Source organism: Epargyreus clarus, unplaced genomic scaffold, assembly GCF_041222505.1.
Source record: "Epargyreus clarus isolate Ecla_fem2 unplaced genomic scaffold, WU_Ecla_fem_2.2 ptg000017l, whole genome shotgun sequence".
In the NCBI taxonomy this organism is placed as follows: domain Eukaryota; kingdom Metazoa; phylum Arthropoda; class Insecta; order Lepidoptera; family Hesperiidae; genus Epargyreus; species Epargyreus clarus.
The window spans coordinates 5,301,408-5,322,569 of NW_027332225.1; the positions used below are offsets into that span (position 1 = coordinate 5,301,408).

General features: G+C 33.8%; 1 protein-coding gene across 1 annotated transcript in view; it reads right to left on the reverse strand.

The window, feature by feature from the left end:
* LOC140749219 (uncharacterized) overlaps positions 1–21,162 on the reverse strand; it is a 120,348-nt gene that overhangs the window by 52,885 nt on the left and 46,301 nt on the right. The window contains exons 3-4 of the mRNA XM_073082267.1: positions 11,615–11,644; positions 8,523–8,625 (exon numbers count right to left, since the gene is read on the reverse strand). Coding sequence (XP_072938368.1) covers positions 8,523–8,625; positions 11,615–11,644 — 133 coding nt within the window. The remainder of the gene's footprint in view (positions 1–8,522; positions 8,626–11,614; positions 11,645–21,162) is intronic.

Below are 21,162 nucleotides of genomic sequence, written 5' to 3' on the forward strand. Positions count from 1 at the left end.
GTGTGCGCAAAAAGACAGTGAAGCCAATTTTCTCCGAAGACCCGTTAAATCAGTTCACATTTCAGCTAACAGACGGATCCCGCTGTATCTCAGAGCTCAGTCCCCTGGCCCCACGGTAAACATAAATCGCCTAACGGTACCGCTGTAATATCAAGAAATTTAACATAATCATGCCACTTGGGAAGCTTCCCATTAATACTCCGGTTAAATAACATTCTGATAATATAACTATTTTCTGGACACTATTATGGGTATGACATTCCTTGAATATGCTTTTATTACTCTCAGCTCCTTTTTTATTTTTTTCTTAAATAACATTCTGAAATCAGTTTTAAATCCTTTACCGAACCGAATCTCTCGTCTTACTTTAATATATTATAAATACGCAAAAAGACAGTGAAGCCAATTTTCTCCGAAGACCCGTAAAATCAGTTCACATTTCAGCTAACAGACGGATCCCGCGGTATCTCAGAGCTCAGTCCCCTGTCCCCACGGTAAACATAAATCGCCTAACGGTACCGCTGGAATATCTACAAACATTCAGTTTACTCAAGCGCGGAAGATATAACTTACGAGGTTACGGTTTTGCCATTTTTACGCAGAAACTCTATTTATTTTCGAGACAAAAAGTATAAAATTGTCTATTTCTCCGTCAAAGGCGATTCAGACAATTTTATGACAAGTTGTATGGATAGTTGTGTTTTTGATTCAGTAAAATACAAATAAGCTTCCGAGCTTCGAAAATAACATATCCGGATATTTTTTTTCTTTCCAAACGTGAAGACCTACGATACATATATAAGTTGAAAGATATGGAACATGCACAATAATAAATAAATAATGTGATACGCTAAATACGCACTACTTAAAATCGTAAACAATTCTCTGAAACGTTCTTCACTCGCTCAGAAAATCATCCAAATCCCCTAATTAAGGGTGCAGAGGACTACCTCTGCCCCTCTTCCTACTCGGCATAACTGCCGCCGGCCAAGAAATATCTTTACCGACGCTCCTAACAAACTCTCCTCGGAACTGGAGAATCTTCTGGCCGCCCACCACCACCACCACCGACCACTTTCCATTGATAATCGTCTTCCCGACGATGTTAGTCGTATTCATGATACGTTGACACCTTCAGTGTCAACTACCCAGCGGTCGCTCTCTATGGAGTGCCGCTAGCGCCTCTTGTTCCACAACGAGAGGTCGCCATCCGATATCGGCTTTACGGTCCCCTAGGACGAAGCTTTTAAAAAAAAATATACTTAAAATCTACCGTACCAAGATTACACTTAATTTTTTTTCTTATTTCGTTTTGTTTACTTTAGGCTAAATTAAGTAGTTAAACATCTCTCGATTCAGTAGCAATTTTCATAAGCGGGCATATTACTAGAAAAACACAGCACAAAGACACTATCACACACACTTGCCCAATAATCGCATCACAAATAAAAAATATTTTGACTAGAATGACATTAGATAAGGTAACTGATAGAGTCCTGACGTATTCATTATGACGCAAAGTAAGTTCAATTCCACCGTAGATAAAGTTTATCAATTCTAATTAATCAAACCGCTATAAAACCTCTCTTTATATTTGAATCTATACTGATAAATAAAAATGAACTTTGTATTTGTAATATTATAAAGAAAATAAATGTTTAAACTATTTTTCCTTTGGTCTATCTGTATAACGTATCTTAGAAACCACGGAATCTTGGAAATCTACTGAATCTTTGAAGGGACTTTTCAGGTAAAAATAGAGCACTTAAGTTTGACCAGCTTATTGGGTACTGTCCTTAAGCAACGAGCTTTAGCGATTAAATAGTGGTTTGCGCGGCAGTCAAGTGTCGCTCAGCGACTATTTAGTAGTTTAAGCGTCTACAGATAAAAAGGCAATCAAATGATACCAGATTTTTTAAATTAAATCAACCATTTGCAACTTGTCGGTCAACCAATTCAATTCAATACAACCAATTTCAAGCTCGGACGAAAGTGAATTAAGCGATTCTTCAGTAGCTTAAACGACAAGATCGTATAAGCACTTTTACAATTTAAAACACAATCTCTTACAAACACCAAAAAAAAGAAATGAAAATGTACTTCTATACTTGAAACAAAAGTTAAAATAAACTCATATGTGAAAGTGCTAGTATCTATATAACTAAAGTAAATAAGAGAGTAGTTCTAAAACAAGCCTGAGTAACAAATGGGTTGATTTCAACAGGTACTAAAAATGCATGACAAGTTCTATCTATACTTAATGAGTTTGAAAACTTTTAAGCTGTCGGAACGAGCTCTCCGAAAACATTAAGAACCGACGACAGGTGCTGTTAAATTAAACTTTTGCGATTTTTATCGCCTTCTATTTTTGTTTTTCTTTTGTAGGTATTTTATAGCCCGCTAGCAAAAGTATAGTACTATTTAGTTTTAAACAACTTTATATGTTGTGTTGAATATTTTATGATGTGTTTTATGATGAAATTACTATGGAGTGCTTAGACAAGTATAGATATCTCACCGCCTTGTAAGCCAAGTTGAAGGAAGCCATTAAATGACTTAAACAGCTGACAATTCTGTCAACCGTTTAATGGCTGTCATGGTGTAATTTACGCGTAATAATTCTGACATGCGCAGTTAAGACACGAAATCGAAGAAAAAGTGTGCAGAAATATCGTTATATTCGTAAACGATCTAAAAACTACATTTTTTTAATATTTTTCAAACACGAAAATAATTGACAGTGACACTTGTCGAAAGGTTACATTTTCTTGTTAGGAGCGAGTAATCTTTACTAATCTATGATGGAGTGTAAGTATATAAATAGCGATAAGTGTTAACTGTATTATTTTTAACAGATACATAAATGAATACTAATGTTTAATAAACTATTAAATAAAGCACGCAATAGCACTAAAATTACTTTCTATTCAAGTTAAGGTTATCTATGAGGTTTTCTGACCTTACATCTAAGGTATGATTTCTCATAGATGTCATACGCTCGAAATATTCCTTCCGCATACGGCATAAACGACTGAACCCCATACACAGCTAAAAGCACCGACAATAAAATCATTATTTTTAAATACAAATTGACATAATTTAACTAAACATGTTTACACATTTCAACAGACAAATATTAGACGATGGTTCCTCCAAAACAAATATCCTTTGAAGGTGGTGAAACCATTTGTGGTTAGACTCCGGCGGCACCACCGCCACCCCTATTTTTACCTAATAACATCACTGTCAGGTAATGCTGTGTTCCGTTTTGAAGGGTGTGGTAAGAGACACAGACTTTTCCGAGGCGTTCCAGCTAAGTCCTCAGGGGTAGCGGAGCATCTGTGGCCGATCTCAGGTAGGAATATCTAATCCTCTCTGGGGTTGATTACAGATGTCCATGGGCGGCAGTAGCCACTTACCATCACGTGGACTGCATGCTCGTCTGCTACTCCTATATTATAAAAAAAAGCCAACGTAAGTCTTACATACTCTTATTTCGACATTCCATTTCATTTCAAATCAGAATAGAAACTCGATACTGGAGATTGCTTTCGGAAACATTCTAAGACAGGTCCGAATAAGTTGTTTGCAGTGAACGTCGTTGAATCTGACGGATTTATCGGGGTCCACCCCGTTTCGACCGTTGTAAATCTTTTAAACTGTTCTGTGTACGCGCCAACGAGACGACACGATGTAATAAAATTGTAGTGCAAATAACTGTTTTCTTTTACAACTGTTAAGTGTGGGAGACTTGGGAGATTACCTATCAATATGTTAGTACAGAGTGTACTTTGTTTGTGATCGATTATAAAAAGTCACTAAAACATTGTTAATATAGATATGGCAAAATTGTAATAATTTGTACTATTATGTCCTATTTCTGCCTATTAACAGTAGTGTCAAGCGCTGCTGTGTTCTGGTTTGAAGGGTATGGTAAGGGAGACATACTTTTCAGAAGCATTCCAACTTAGCCCTCAGGTGTAGCGGCGCATCTATGGTCGACCTCAGGTAGGAATATCTAATCCTATCTGGGATTGAGTGTATATGTCCATGAGGGCAGTAACAACTCACCATCAGATGGACTGCATGCTCGTCTGCTACTCTTATATTATATTAAAAAATGTACATGTCTATGTATGAGTATAGGACATGTACAATTTTTTATAAATAAAAAATATAGATACAAAAAATAAAAATAAATATAGAGTATAGATAAAATTTTACATGTACTTGGTTTCCATTGCAACTCTCCGTTACTATAAAATGTTTAAATTTAACTTAATACGACAAATCATCCGTAGGTACCATTAAGTTTTGACTAAATTAACTTTGAAATGTTTAAGTAAAAGTAGATTAAAATTTGAATCCAAAAACAAAAAGTATTCCCTGTGATCGAACAATTACGTCACTCTTTGCTTTTGTTACCACATAACAAACGCAATATATGAAAATCTAAAACGCTCTACAGAACTGTATAAGATCGCTCATTAAGTCCGCATTTGATGATAATTTCGCTTTGGGACGCTTCCTCGTCCTAATTGCAGCCATTCATATAAACAAAACGGCTTTGTATGTACTTACAACATTACGTTCGGAATCATTCTAACGACCAAATTGAACTCCGATTCGAGCGTAAGACGCTTTAATGAGAAGATTATAAAGCAAATGGTTTATCATTTTCTGTATTGTGTACTTAATTTAATTAGAAATAAACCGAATAGAAAGGATCACTTGGTTTCGTACTTATCAATAATGGGCACAGTTTTCGTTTATTTTATAAATTACATTGTTAAGGCGTATTATATTTGTTAAATAGATTAGAGTAACTAAGAGTAACAAGCTCGCAGGTCAACTGATGATTTTTTTATAATATAGGAGTAGCAGACGAGAATGCACCTGATAATAAATGAGTACTGACACCCATGGACAGGTGTATTCCCCCCATTTTACCCCCAGATAGAATTAGTACGGTCAGCCACAGATGCGCCGCTATTACTGAGGACTAAGCTAAAACGCCTCGGAAAAGTATGTTTCTCTCTATACCATTCAACCCAGCATACGGTGGTGCTTAACACTGCTGTTATTATAAGTGGATTCTTCCGCCCATGGACGTCTCTGGCTAACTCCATAGGACACGTTCTACCTGAGGTCTAAAGCAGATGCGTTTCAACTCCAGGAGGCCTTAGATGGTGCCTTCATATAGGTATTTCAGCTTAAATAAGCGTCAATTAACCCCACTTACTATCTAACTTCTATGAAGAAAGCAAACGGAACATGAGTTCATGAAGACCTAAATAATTTAAGGTCAATAAAATTCTTAACGATCTCAGTCTGGAATAGACGTTTAATCTTCCTAACGATGCGTAATGATAGTGCTTATTTAGGTCTTAAAATTATAGGCTTAATCTTTGTATATTTAGTAATTTGATATTATTCATCAGTTTGAGGTCCCAATTAGTGGGTATTTCAGTTTGCTATTTTTTATTAATTTAAAATTTAAGTTACTTTGTTTCTAATAAAGATATTAAAGGGTTCATACATAATAACATTGTATATTTATTATTATATGTTATGTTGTGTTATACGTATTCTATTTTATAAGCACGAATAATACATTTTACTAACATTCGTAGACGGTTTACGAAACCCTACAAAATGTCTGATAGTAATTTTTATTAAATACGAGTATGAAAGATCCTTTAAATGATGCCTTGAATTCTACTATAGCGACAAACCGTCATACATTTTTCTGCCTCATAAATAAAACAATAGCCTGTCTGATATTTGGTGTAAAGATATAGCTAATATAGCAAAGAGACTTGCACATCCATCAGGTACGACAATGATCATATCTGAGGTAGCAGCCACACCTTCAGGTGGATTGTATACTCATTAGCCACTCTCGACTCTCATATTTTAAAAATAAATAATTTCATTAAAAATACACATTTATCGCATAAAATAGCTCGATACTCTCCAACATTATGCACAAACTTATCGCATCTCATAACTTGCAATTGATAAGGGAGCGCTGTTGAATACCGATCAATAATGCCATCCTGCGATAGCAGACGACGTAATATTTTTATTAAACAAGTTTTATTCGCTTTAATGTCCATTTCGAGCCGTAAAAAAGTAATTTTATGGCCACAGCCTGTAATAACAGTATGATTAAACAATATAAACATTTAAGAGGCAATATTGTACCCATACATTCGAACAAATCTTATTGAAGTACTGTTTAAAGTATGTTTCAATTATATTTTTATCCTTTCATATGGATTTCTATAAGAATACAACTACTAGCATTAAAAGTGTCGTTTTTATTGGTATTTTACATATAAGCTTTTGTAGGAGCGGCAAGAACAAAATATTAGGGTGACAGAAGAACGGAGAGTTATACCGACAAAGGTTCCTCTGTTTTATTATTTAGTTAACGGAGGCTTAGTAATAGAATTCCGTTTTTCACCCTTTAGGTGCAGAACCCTAAAAAGACGTGACAAAGTACCAATAGCAGTGGTAAATAACAGACAATGTTTGTCATTTAGTTTATTCAACTGTTCTACAGTTTCTTAAGACGTTGTTTAATGGCAAATATAGAAATATTTATTGGACTCTCACATTAATTACTTTGAACTTCCTCAGCCCTCAGCCATAACGAATCATTATCGGGACGAGCCCCGATAAAATCAAATGATAACGCAAAAAGCAATTTTTTGACACGATATTCGATTTGATATATTTTGAAAAAGAAAATATATTATCTTTGCTCTAACGAGGTACGCTCTTAGAAGGAACTAAGGTACGTCTACAATATTTATCCTACGACACTTTGCAATTCAATATCATAGACAAGTATAGATATCACACCGCCTTGTAATTGAAGGAAGCCATTAAAAGACTTAAACAGCTGACAATTCTGTCAGCCGTTTAATGGCTGTCATGGTGTCATTTACGCGGAACAATGCCGATATGCGCATTTAAGACACGAAATCGAAGAAAAAGTGCGAAGAAATATCGTTTCATTCGTAAATGATCTAATAACTACATATTTTAAATATTTTTCAAACACAATAATAATCGACAGCGACAATTTTCAAAAGATTACATTTTCTTGTTGGAAGCGAGTAATCTATGTTCTAAGTAACTAATTTATGTTCAGTAGTAGTTTAGACAAAAGTTTCAAAATATTTCTGTTAATATTTAAGTAATTAATGTAATATTGCTCACTATTAATATAGTATATTGCGGTCAACGGTTCCAAAAACTAAGCAAATAATAAAAATATATTGTTAGTATTTTTTCATTCTTTTTGGCACGAGTTACAACAATAAATCACGAAGTTAAGCACGTGTAAGCGATAGCGCCATTGTTAGTGTCCTCCGGCATTATACTCCCCTCAAAAGTAAGCCTCCTCCCATCAATGGATCTACCTTACTATGTTATTTATGATAGTCTATGTTCTGACCCAGATTATGTCGTAATATATTTTCCCAATTCCAACGTAGACAAAGAAATAAAATTTAGTTTTAAAATGTTGAAAGTAATAGATAGTATGACAGACAGCTGATTCATATTTTACGTGCTTAAAAAATAGATGTTTACTAGCAAACGTCTAGTACGTTAAGAGTAATTGTATTTATAGGTTAATTTTATTATATTGACTAAAATTCATATTGCTATATTTGCAACCAACAAAATATAATAAATATATCATATATTTAAATATCAGTATATCGGCGCGATCCCCAGATTGAGGTACCGATTGTCAAACCAACTAGGCTATCACTAAGCTATCTAAACCAGTATAAGCCAACGGAAACCATAACCCTCGAAAACCGACATAACAAAATAAATCAGCTCAGAATCACATACCACACGCCATGAGCCCAAACTCAACTTTATGTAACGAACCATTGATGTACCACTATTAAAAACGTAGATAGGGCATAGACGTTCGAAAAGTGGTATAAAATACGGATTAATTTTCCATACGAACTATATGTTTATCTCTTTTTTGCGCATTCATTTAGACGTGATATCCTACTTGCAAATCTTAACTATTTATTAGTGTGTCGTTTATGTATTATTTGTAAAGTAGTGTGCATTTCTCGCGATGAGAGTCACCAAAAAGCGTTGCTTTTGCTCGTAACCTATCTACATTTTTTACTAGTTTTACTAGTAGTATATCAATGTAACGAACTTTGATAAGTAAAATAGAAAGATACTTTACCGCCTTGGAATTGGATGAAACCACAAAAGACTGATTTGTCAGTTATTTTTTTGAATTCTTAACAAATAAAAATCATTTTTAGTGAAAATGTACGTATAAATTACTGACACTACGTAGTTTACGTAATAAATAAATAAGTATTTCAAACATTTTAGGGACATTTTAGCACTGAGAGGTGGCAAAACTTTATTTACGCAACAATATAAATTCTCAAACTCAAACTTTCTTCTTAGGAGTAATCTATCTATGTATTCTACTTATCTAAGGTAACGAACAATAAAATACTCACAAAAGGAAGTCTTGCTCCCAACATGGAGTCGGGCCCTTCACTGTCACCGTCGTCGACTTGACATTCTGTAGCTTGAGTGTCACGTATGTGTTGAATTGTGTTGCTGCGGACAAAAACACACTATATTGTATCCGTAGATTTAGGATGTCAAAGATACACAATTTCTAATTGAATTCATGAGCCAAAATGTTTTGCGTATGTATACCGTAATAGTAAGATTTTAATTTGAATTTGGTAATTTTACATCTAACTATGAAATATATGTATAGCAAAAAAAATTAATATGTAATTGTAACAAATATGTATGGGACCAACAAGTATGATATTTGGAACAAATATTGCGTACGTTTGGTGTAAAAAAAAACTTTTTTTTCTTGTGAACTTTATACATCTATTGGTTGTTTCGGCTTTTGGCAGTACATTCGTCAATAGAGCAAGCCAATTTTGTAACAAAAATTCAGCACTTCATAAACAAGCATATTTCTATCCATCTCTTTCTCTCTAGTAGATTGTTTATATGGGTTCACATATCTCTTTCTCATGCTTTGTTGGTCTTTAGCTTTAGCGTAGCAAATAAGTCTATGATTGTAACACACGAAAACATCACACAGTTTAACAGCTACATTTTAAGTGCTCTTACGAATATTTCGCGCATGAAACGAAAGTAAAGCTGAAAAGACATGCATGGTTAATTTTATGTGTGTAGTTTAGGGGTTATTACAACTGCTGATATAAGGGGCGTCCCTCATTTTTCAAACGAAATGGTATGTCAGTTCTATGTATATTTTTTCGGCGGGAAGCAAAGTTTGTGAGTAAAACAATGTCAATTTGGGTCGCTACATATCTTTTTATTATAATTAAATGATAAAATCAGTATAGTGATTAATTAGGGACAATGCTTATAAAGAAAAGATAAAAAACAAATTTGCCAATATCAATACAATTTACATACATTTTTAAGGGACGGAAAATCACTTACGCAAGGCTTTGAAACTTACTTCTCTTAGGAGTAGCAACGTTTCTGTGGGCGACCTAAGGTAGTACTCTAATCTTATCTGGGGTTGATTATTCTTTAAGCAGCAATATCAATTTACCATTAGATGGACTACATGTTTGTTTGCTGCCATCATAATATAAAACAAAGAAAAATATATTATCAGACTTACAAAACAAGGTAAAATGACAAGCAACGTAATACGTATCCCATATTACTGCTATTGGAATCCATTACGCAGTTTGACAAAATTTTATCATCCGAACTGAGATAAATGAGGGCACACTCAATATAGAGCAACCCAACGAGCACAGAAAACATCGCACTGAGATATGCTCGGTAAAACTTTTCAACATTCGTAACAGCACGGCCTTTGCCCAGCGGCTTGTTAATAAAACTCTGCCTCATATTTGCTTGCCTTTACGTACATTAAAAGTTTTAAAATATTCATGTTATATGTTTTAATTTACTTTTTTATAAAATTGAAACAGTAAAGGTGGTTTCCTATATATAAGTAGTCGCTACCGCCCATGGATATCTTAATTAATCCCAAACAGGATTTCTCCTACGTGAATCCCATAGAAATGTCTATCGCTGACGACTAAATTGAAATATCTTTTATTATTATAGAATAACCTCATATGGAAGCAACAAATGGATAGTCCACTCTTCACCTGATGAAAATTGGCAATTTTCATCCATGGATATCTTTAATAAACCCTAGATACTTTTCTGGCTCTGAGAACAAAGTTAAAATGCCTTGAGCTAGTATTTCTTCCTTCACACACCCCTCAAACTAGAACACAACAACCGTAGACTTTGACTATTACTCGGTAGAACAAAATATGACTATTTCTTTTATACTACATCATGTAGTTACATACTTCTTACATCACTTTGGCAAATTTAGTAGAGCACAATATATAAAACTTAATTAATTTCTATATTTAGTCCCACTCTATCCGCGTTCCACTTCACGACGATGAAAGAGTACTATTTTCTCAGTTTTCGTGTACATTAATGATGAATTAATATGCAAATTGATGATGAATTGTGGTCATAATGTAATTTAAACAAAATATTGATCTAGTGACGCAATCCTTCCTAATATTATAAATCCGAAAGTAACTCTGTCTGTCTGTCTGTCTAGTTGTCTCTTCTATACGCCTAGACCACTGAACCGATTTTAATGAAATTTTGTACAAAGATAGTCTGAGACCCGAGAAAGGACATAGGATAGTTTTTATCCCGGAAATCCCACGGGAAGTAAGGATGGCGATCTAAGATCGATTAATCGGAGCATCGATCTTTGGACCAAAAATATCTAATACTTTAATCGATATTAGTAAGAATTGAATCGTAAACTATGCATTTGATCAAGTGATGATCTTTAGCAAAGTTGATGTCAATGAGCCCACGAAGGTTCATGTTATTTTCTTTATTAACTAGTATTTGCAATAAATTTTCCGATGTCATTTTACTTTATGTGGCCCATAACTCTACACGAAATTATCTCAGAAGCTAGTTAATTATGTAATTTAATTACGTTGACAATCATTTCTTCCTTACAAAAATATTTTATAATAATAATTTCATAATAAATACTGCACGAAATATTCGGTGAGACATAAACATAATTTTAATTAACAAGTATATTTAAATTCTTTTAGTTCAAAGTTTACTTAGGTCTGTCAAGTGACGTCATTTGAATATAGGTTAACGAGTTTAATTTGTAAGCTACTAGGTCACAGTGGATGTAAAGTTATTTTAATGACAAATTTTCAACACGAACCACTCTTATGAATCTTATGAAAGTAAATTAAAATCTAGAAATAAGTCAAGTACGTTCGTTAATACGCGTAAGAGAGGGAGATATTTCCTTAAAAGTTCCTATATTTTTTATTATTAAGTAAAATACATCATAATTTATGGACATAACATATGAGTATAACCTTTTTTTTGCTACTTTTTGTTGGCAAACGTGATTTATTTATACGTCACTAAAACAAAGTAATAAAATGGAAAAAGGAGACAAAATTAACAAGATAAAGATATAAAATATGGTGTGTAAAAAAATCATTGTGATATTGATGCTTACCTTGTATACCAACATAGCGCGCCTTTTTTACTGTAACAAAAGAAAAAAAGGATATTATTACAAATTTCAATACTTAAGTATGCTTACGTATTATAACTAAAGTTTTTATGGCTTAACCAAAGACATTCTAATCATAATTTATTTCAAATACGCAAAAATTTAAACACAAGAAGAGTAGATGAATGTTATGAATTCGAACTAACATCTTCCACGTTGTGAATAGTCGTAATTTGTAGTAGTGTGACGTCATAATTCATTCAATCGATCCCATAGCTTAACTAAAATTACCCAAAGTTTGAGCATTTTATCCACTAAGTTAGATACAAAACCGCATTCAAATAAGTACAAGTAAGACTTGCGGATTAAAATCAACCGATATAAACCGAAACCGTTTTTGCGGGAAATGCGAACAATTCGCAAGTTTCAAGGATGCTTAAATGGATGCAATAATGTGCTAAGTTTCTGTGGGCTTACCGTTGGAATTTAGATTGCCATTAATCGTGATTCGTAGTATATTTCATCCCCATTCTATTCGATCCGAGACTTTTAGGCGGTAGTTTACAACTATTCAACGTAAACACAGTTTCAAACTATCTAAACTATGTGTTACACCACGGAAAACATTGAAAGTATTACTTATGATCCTAAATAAATTATTTAATTGTCAACGCAGACTTTCAGTGCAATGTAATTGAATAATCTAAAAAAAATATACGTCTTTCTTTTTAAAAACAATGTAAACGAAAATATACATTGTTGAGTTTTTAGTATACCGACGTTGGCATTTTTAAAGTTACAGCTACAATATGAATTAAAAACATCATAAAAAGAGCAATAAAAAAGTAGGTAATTATTTAAATATCATGTAACAAAGCTATAACTGTTTCGGAGTACGTTTTACAAATAGCCATCGCTTTTAAAATCTGAGCAACCTCTGTACTAAGTAGTATTAATTTATTACTGCAATTCTTCATTAATAATATTTACAAAAGAAAAAAAAACAAGACATTCGTGTCTGTATTAATTAGGTCTTACCCTTTATTACAGCATAAATACGCATATTTTTGTAACATTTTACTAGAGAATATATATCACCTTTCAAAATTTTCTAATGTAAAAATAACACGAACATGTCATGCGAACAATTAAGTTTTGTAACAATTTCTTAGGATAGTTTTAGAACCAATCCAGTAAGTTTCCCTGATTATAAAAAGTTTTATACGATTTAAATAAAGACAAATGGGCCCGGACAGAAGTTGTCCCGTTAAAAAATTAACTACAACAGACCAACCAAACACACTCACAAAAGTTCATTCATCTTAGTGGAGCAGTTTCGAAAATTAACTTTGGTATGTATTAGAGCTCGCTTGTATCAATAGACATGGAATATGTGAGATATACGCCATAGCATACAAAATCGTATTTTCTATAGATATATTAGATACTATTAACTAATTTTTCACACACTTTATAGAAGAATACTTTTTGTCTGCCACAGCAGTAGCACTACCATGAGTTGGCATAGAAACGCCACTATAGAAATTGTAAATAGAAAACTATTGTCATTTTGCTAGTGAATAACATAACTACTATCGTTACGGTATTTCTTGACAACGTCTGTCAAATTAATGACTAATGGGACCGAATTTGTATGGCAATAGATCATAATGACATTCGCTAGCGATTTGATTTCGATAGGTTTTTTACGTATCGAATTACGCCACTACGGATTTTACTTCTACGAGTAACCACCAGAGGCGCTGTACAATTTTTCATACATTTATTTTACGCAGTCGCTAGCGAGTAATACTTTTGTAATCTCATGGTAATGCTACAGGCATCTGACACGCTCTAAAAACACGTGTACATGTTAATCAACCCTTAACATTTATAAATCACTTTTATTTATTAAAAAAAATGTAAAAAGTCCCCTATAATGTTACTTCTATAAATTATTTGTACCCGTACGCATCTTTTTCACAACAAAGCTTTACAAATAGTCGCGAGCTCCGATCGGAATGGGCTAACAGTTTAAATAATAGAAAATAGTTACCGAATCAGTGGCGATCGGCATGATTCGATTACATTGGCTCAGTCGCAATCAAGGTTGGCCAAATTTAACTGGAAAGCATTAAAATTCTGAATAATACACTCAATACTGTTGAATGATCATCAAATAAACTCTGTCCCAATAATAATCCTTTGTTTTTGACAAAAACACGACTTCATCGTTGTAATATTTTACGATAATCAATTTTGGAGTAATGAATAGAATATAATTTGAAATGATGTTATTCAACTATATACATAAATATATACATTAAAGTGTAATAACGACACACTTTTAGCAATACGCAGGATAGGTAGTAAAACCCTGTGTGGTTCGACTCCGGCGGCACCACCGCCGCACCTGTTTCTGTCTAATAACAGCAGTTTTAAGCGCTTACACTTCCGAGGCGTTCCAGCTTCGTCCTCAGCAGCGCATCTGTGGCCGACCTCAAGTAGGAATCTAATCTTATCTGGAATTGGACTACAAGCTCGTTTGCTACTCCTATATTACAAATAAACCTTAACAGGATTTGCGAATGAGGTGTAAGCTCTATCTGAAGGCTCGGTTCATAACGAGTAGAGTCATTCTACTCGCATTATTTATGTACTACATTATCATAATATTCATAACTCAAATTGCGTGTTACACGTTACTTATAAAAATAACTCAGTAAATCGATAACAATCACTAAAAAACCTACAAGTAGGTACAAGAATAAACTCTAGCTAAGTTAACTCAACCTAAACGAGTGTTTAGAATGAGCGTTGTTTTTATACTTTCTGACAAAAATAATTGAATAATAAAATTCTACATAACACTTTGGTCTTGTTTGTTAATCATCATTTGGATTATTCGCTACCTTGTTTACACTATTTCATTTCCTTTACTCTACACTAACTGCAGACAGACTGGTAAGGGTACTGTACACTTACCAGGAGTTTTTAGGTTTCGACAAATATTACTGTTTTGGTATTTGTTTACGTATTGGCCCCTACGATTTCCTAGTTCTGACACAATCTGCTAGGGGCGCTGATTGGAATTTGTATGGGCAAATACGTAAACAAATACCAAAACAGTAATATTTGTCGAAACGTACAACCTCCTGGTAAGGGTACAGAACAGAACTACATGCAAAATAGAGATCGAATTTATCATTTAGATATACGTCTGGCAGGGGATCGAACCGGAAACACACTGCGTGTCAGATGGGTATCGCAACTTCGCCACGCAGATCGACGATTTTTGGACACCTATCCTATAACCGTCATACCTAAGATACATCACTCTATGATTGTTACTCGTAAATTACGTTTTTTATAGTTTTATGTATTGTTTCGGGACTTCAAGAGTACTATTTTTATATTAGTATGGTATAGTTTGCCATTCTCGACTTTTTAGGTCGGTAAATTCTGAAGCCCCCACCCTAACACTCTCAGGGAGAAGGAAATTCAGTTTCCCCAATAAATAAATTATTCCCTAAAATTTTTGATAATATATAGTGTTGGTGTGAAGCGGCTTGTTTCTGTATAATGTGTGTGTTTTTATTTGAGTCTAGTCTATTGCTATTTTTATAATTATACATACAGATATATTTTTAAACAAAGTCCGTATTTCAACTAGAATACCAAAGTGTTGTTATGCCTCATGTGTTAACAAGCTTCATTTCCTGGCTCAGTGTAATGTTTTAGCAGTACTTTAGCATCATGTAAACACCTACGAGAATTGTTTACATAATGTTAACATATTAACTTGTTGACTCATTAGCTTGTAACCTAAAAGCTTCATACTTAAGCTTTAAGTTTCATGTCTGGAAACCATAGAAAGTTCTGAAACTTAATAAAAGTGATAACACTTTGTAATAAAATTATCACATAATTCAGTTGTCGAAGAAAAATATCACTTCATCAGATATCCACAAGTTTGTCGGAAAGTCCTTATCTCGAACTTCAGGAAGTTAATCATTGGAAACAATCCCGCGATAACAAAAGTCGGAGTTGTTCAAAGGTAACAAATAACAAACGTTGGACGGGGCGTTGACCCCTAGTTTTTGTGTTACCATACCATAAACAATTAACGTATTCATAATGATAAGTGTAATCAAAGTTGACTGTTTGCGATTAATAATAACTACGAACGTTTATAAAGGTATTTACTCTTTCAATGTTAACTTTTCGAAAGTAACATTAAGATTTAAAAAAAACTTACCGTGCTTTTGTCTTTATTTTATACTAGCTGACCCGGCAAACTTTGTACCGTCTCAAAATCTATTTATTAAATATATTTCATATAAAATATAGCCTATGTTACTCGTGGATAATGTAGCTTTCGAATGGTGAAAGAATTTTTAAAATCGGTCCAGTAGTTTTTGAGTATATTAATTACAACCAAACAAACAAACAAAGATTTCCTCTTTATAATATTAGTGTATATTAATAAATAAATAACATTAAATAATTTTATCAAGTCTAAATCTCCTAGGGGTTACACAGACCAACTTTTAATTAAAGGATGTGTAGGATACCATCATAGAAGTTGATACACTGTACACGTGGGTGCACGTGGGTGTAATCGAAGTAGTTATATTGCACGTAGGCGTTATAATAACAACCTATTGTTTCGTTGATGAAATTTATTACAGAGTAAATTAAATATGATTTATAATACAATTATGAACTGACTCTCTAATATTTATCCATTTTGAAATAGACTTTTATTACGAGTAGACGATTATGTAATCATCATCATCATCATCGTCAACCCGTTACTGTCCCACTGCTGGGCACGGGTCTCCTCTCAGAATGAGAAGTATTAGGCCATAGTCCACCGCGCTGGCCAAGTGCGTATTGGTAGACTTCACATATCTTTGACATTTTTTTAATAAATCTCTCAGGTATACAGGTTTCCTCACAATGTTTTCCTTCACCGTTTTTAGCAAGTGATAATTAATTTCTAATACGCAAATAAATTCGAAAAATCAGAGGTGCGAGCCTGGGGTTTGAACCTCGGACCCCTCGATTGAGAGGTCGGGTTTCTTAACCACTAGGCCATCACTGCCGACCGACTATGTAATACAACCTCTAAAAATACTATTCTTATTGTATTTATAATACTAAAATTAAAACCATTTAAATCGCTAGAGTCTTCACATTGCACCAACGACAAAATTTACTTTAACAAGTAATATCTTAACAAACCTGGAGCGATAAACCGCAGTATAATCCTACTTAATACAGTTTTCTTACAGTCCAGTGGGTAATAAAAATCACGCTGTGCTTAAACTTCAGACTAATACGCACCGTCGAAGAAATTTATGCTTTTATATTTATTGTTTTATTTATGTCGTTAAAGTCTAGACTTAGTAAGGTCAACTGTAAGGTGTGTACAATTGACCTAAGGAGTCATATCAAATATATTTATTATTTATGAAGCACAAGTTTGAAGGTGGTAGAACCCTTTGTGGTTCGACTCCGGCGGCACCACCGCCACACCTATTTCTACCTAATAACAGCAGTGTTAGGCGCTGCTGTGTTCCGGTTTGAAGGGTGTGGTAAGGGAGACAGACTTTTCCGAGGCGTTCCAGCTAAGTCCTCAGGGGTAGCGGCGCATCTGTGGCCGACCTCAGGTAAGAATATCTATCTGGTGTTGATTATAGATGTCCATGGGCGGCAGTAGCCACTTACCATCAGGTGGACTGCATGCTCGTCTGCTACTCCTATATTATAAAAAAAAAAGACAAGTTAAAACAATATTTCTTTCGTTCTTGTCTTTGATAAGTAAAATAGCAAGATACTTCACCGCCTTAGGAGTGCTCTATCTATATAATGTAAGGTGTGTACGATTGACCTAAGAAGTCTTATCAAAAGTATTTACTATTTATGAAGCAGACGTTAAAACAATATTTCTTTGCTATTGTATAACATTTATTCAATTGTGAGTGAGCTGCATACTCAATATTTATAAGGTTATTTTAATAAGATATATCTATAAAATATATATCGCAATGAAAACATCTCAATAAAAATAAATGTAAGTAAAAGTACTTTAAATAAATGTATGTCATATACATAAATATTACAATCCATACACCTTGATAAAAACATGTAATAATATCGATATCACAATCAATTTAGGGCATTTCGATAGCTTGTATGTTCCTTCAAATTACACACATTTACATCTTTCAAATTGGAACATTGACACTGACGTTATTAGGCAGAATTATTGTACCGGTGATGCCTTATTCGGATTACATCAATCCTACCTTTACCTAATTTATACCAATGTACTCTTCAAACGATTAAAATCTTTCTTTGTGTATATGATATAGGAGTAGAGAAGAGCTTGCAGTCCACCTGATGGTAAGTGCCGCCCATGGACATCTGTAATCAACCCCAGATAGGATTAGATACACCTATCGAGTCCGGAGGACTAAGCTGGAACGCCTCGAAAACTAAATCTCCCTTGCCACACCCTTCGAACCAGAAAACAGCAGCGTTTAATACTGCTGTTATGAGGCAGAATAGTTGTGGTGGTGGTGCCCCCGGAGTCGAACCAAAAAAGGGTTTTACCACCTTCAGAACACCATTATACATATATATTCAAATAATTAAAACTTATAGAGTAAATAAATAATCAATACTTATTTTATTTTCGTTCTCAATGTTCACATGAACTATAACTATACAAAAGTTTAAAGCACTCGCGTAGGCCGGCAGTCGTTATTAATGAAGTTACGTATTTATAACACCCAGTTTTTGAATATAAACACATGGCCCTGTTTATTCTGCTTTTGTGGGAAACCTAAATACTGATATATTTCAAGTGTTTTTCAACCTAATTTAACAATCCTTTGGGTCACCAAAGGATTGTTAAATTAGGTTGTTTTAAATACATTTTGTGGAATAAACTTTAGGTTTATGTTTAAATCAATTAATACTTTTAGTTCTTTATACATAACTAGCTGACCCGGCAAATGTTGTGTTGCCGTATAAATAAAAGATGCTAACACTGTGACGCGAGAATTGTATATATAAGATAAAAATCGATGAAAAAAGGGTTGGTATGATTCTTTTGTTACGATACAGCAAAATTGTAATTATTTTATGGTAAAAGCGACTTTAGCTAAATTTTTTCATAAGTAGCTTGGTAATTTGTTATTTCTAACATAGCACTATCACATAAACAATATACCCAAAACTTTGATAGATTCATAGACGTGATTCTAAATATAATATGGCGGACTAATTATTTTTGATGCACCCACACGAAGGGTATCGAATGATAGGATTCAAGTTAGCAGTGTTTAATAAAGGATGCGAAAAACAAAATGAAGTTATCAAAAATGTAAAGTGGCTACGGCCCCCTTTGGATATCTGTAATCAACCACAGATACGATTAGATACTCCTACCTGAGGTCGGGCAAAGATGGGCCGCTACCCCTGAGGACTAAGCTGGGACGCCTCGGAAAAGTTTGCCTCCCTTACTACACCCTTCAAACCAGAAGACAGCAGCGCTTAACACTGTTGTTATTAGGCAGGAATAGGTGTGGCGGTGGTGCCGCCGGAGTCCAACCACAAAGCGTTCTAAATAATAAAAAAACATACTCATATTTCAGTGGTGTAATATCTAAACCATTTTTATTGTCCAATAAATTATATTTTAAACTGTTGATAAGTCAAAGTACGTCCCGCAGTTTAGTAATTTCTTTAGCGCTTTAGACTTTATGAAATCGTAAGCCGCCGCCGTACCAGGGGTTAATGAATTACAGCCAGTCATGATAAGTTCAAATCCGAATGTTTTGTACTTACACACCGCGTGTACAAACATACCGATATAACTAACCGTGGCCGCTTAGGAAATTGTTGCGTAAATACCATTTCGAGGATAAATCTAAGGTTGTCATTATTTCAAATAAAACACGATTTCGTTCGATGTTGAAGAATCTTATGTACATTTGTAACATAAGCAATCCTATATATTTATTGAGTGGTATGGAACAAAGAATCTATTTGAATAACTAATTAAGGCTGATTACAAAAATGTTGTTAGATTACAATTTCGAAGAAAATGGTCAGAGTAGTTTTATTCTAAAAAAAATAATTCACGTCAATTTCCTATTGCACCATAAGTGTGAAGCGTTTATTTATTTGGTTTGTCTATAATTAGTAAATACAATGACCTCTGGTAATGAGCATATTTAATGCAAATAAGCTGCATTAACACTGCAGATAATCGTGCTTAAATTATGCGTCATTTGCATTAGCCGGTACTACATGTGTAGTCACGTACACGCATACATACACATTTTTGAGTCTCCAACACAGATCACCAACACAAAGTTTTGTAAAGTGTCTTAAAATACACGTATAACTTTTTAGGATATCTTAAATTTGTATGAGTTGTCTCTGAGTAAATAAAACTGTAAAATTAAAGTATATTAATAATTCTACTTATTTCATATTCCATATTTTCACGTATTACTATATGTAACTTAAATTCAATTTATTTAAAATCAAACACTGTTTAAATTAAACAGTCTGTTTAATTTAAACAAATGTCCAATATGAACTATGAAATAATCAAAACTCCATCCAAATTGGATCCAGTAGTTTCTAAAAAAATAATGTGCATACAAGTTTACATACATACATAGCGGTCGAATACAGAACCTCCTTTTTGAAATCGACTAAAAATACTCGTACATCGACCGAGTTGTCAATAGTAATTACTTTCTTGCAAAAAGACAGGTTCCGTACCCACTTCCCGCGGGCTGCTATTGACAACCGCGCCTTACAAAAACCGATTTCACAAGACCCTTTGGGCGGGAAGTGATTTTTTCTAATCAAACGCCGCGCCGCCTCGCTTGAACCTTTTCTTTGGAACTAAGTATTAAGCTAAGTATAATAAAGTGTACTGACGACATTTCTTTTTTAAAACCGATTTTTGTTGTTGCGAATTTACGAGTACAATAGAAGGATTTATTTTCAGTTGATTTGTACCTATTCTATATTTTAGATTACATTTGGTCTTATTGAAAGGGACTATAATTCTCAAGTAAAACCAAAATAGCTAGTACCAAAATGTTACGATTTTTCCGCACACGTCAAAAGTTGACAATTACACAAATGGCTACTTCCAAAGCATATACGGACCATAGAATAATCACAAAGTGAACCCATAGAAGATAAAATATGGTGAGAATCGATAGGCGACATAAACTTCGAACCCTATCAATGAACCCTCGAAACTTCATATACCTCCCGTCATTGTTGTCCTAAAGTAGTTGAAATTTCCTTAGCATTACGAATAACTGGGTCAAAATAAAAACGAATTTTACATTCAGTAATTAAAACATCACGGTTATATTCCGTTGAATGAAACGATACTTACGAATTGAAGAAATAATCGATAACAAAAGAGCATTCTTCAGTTCTCGGGGTACGAACATAAGTGCAGGGTGGAATACGTGATATAATTATATTTTTTCACCAGATTTATG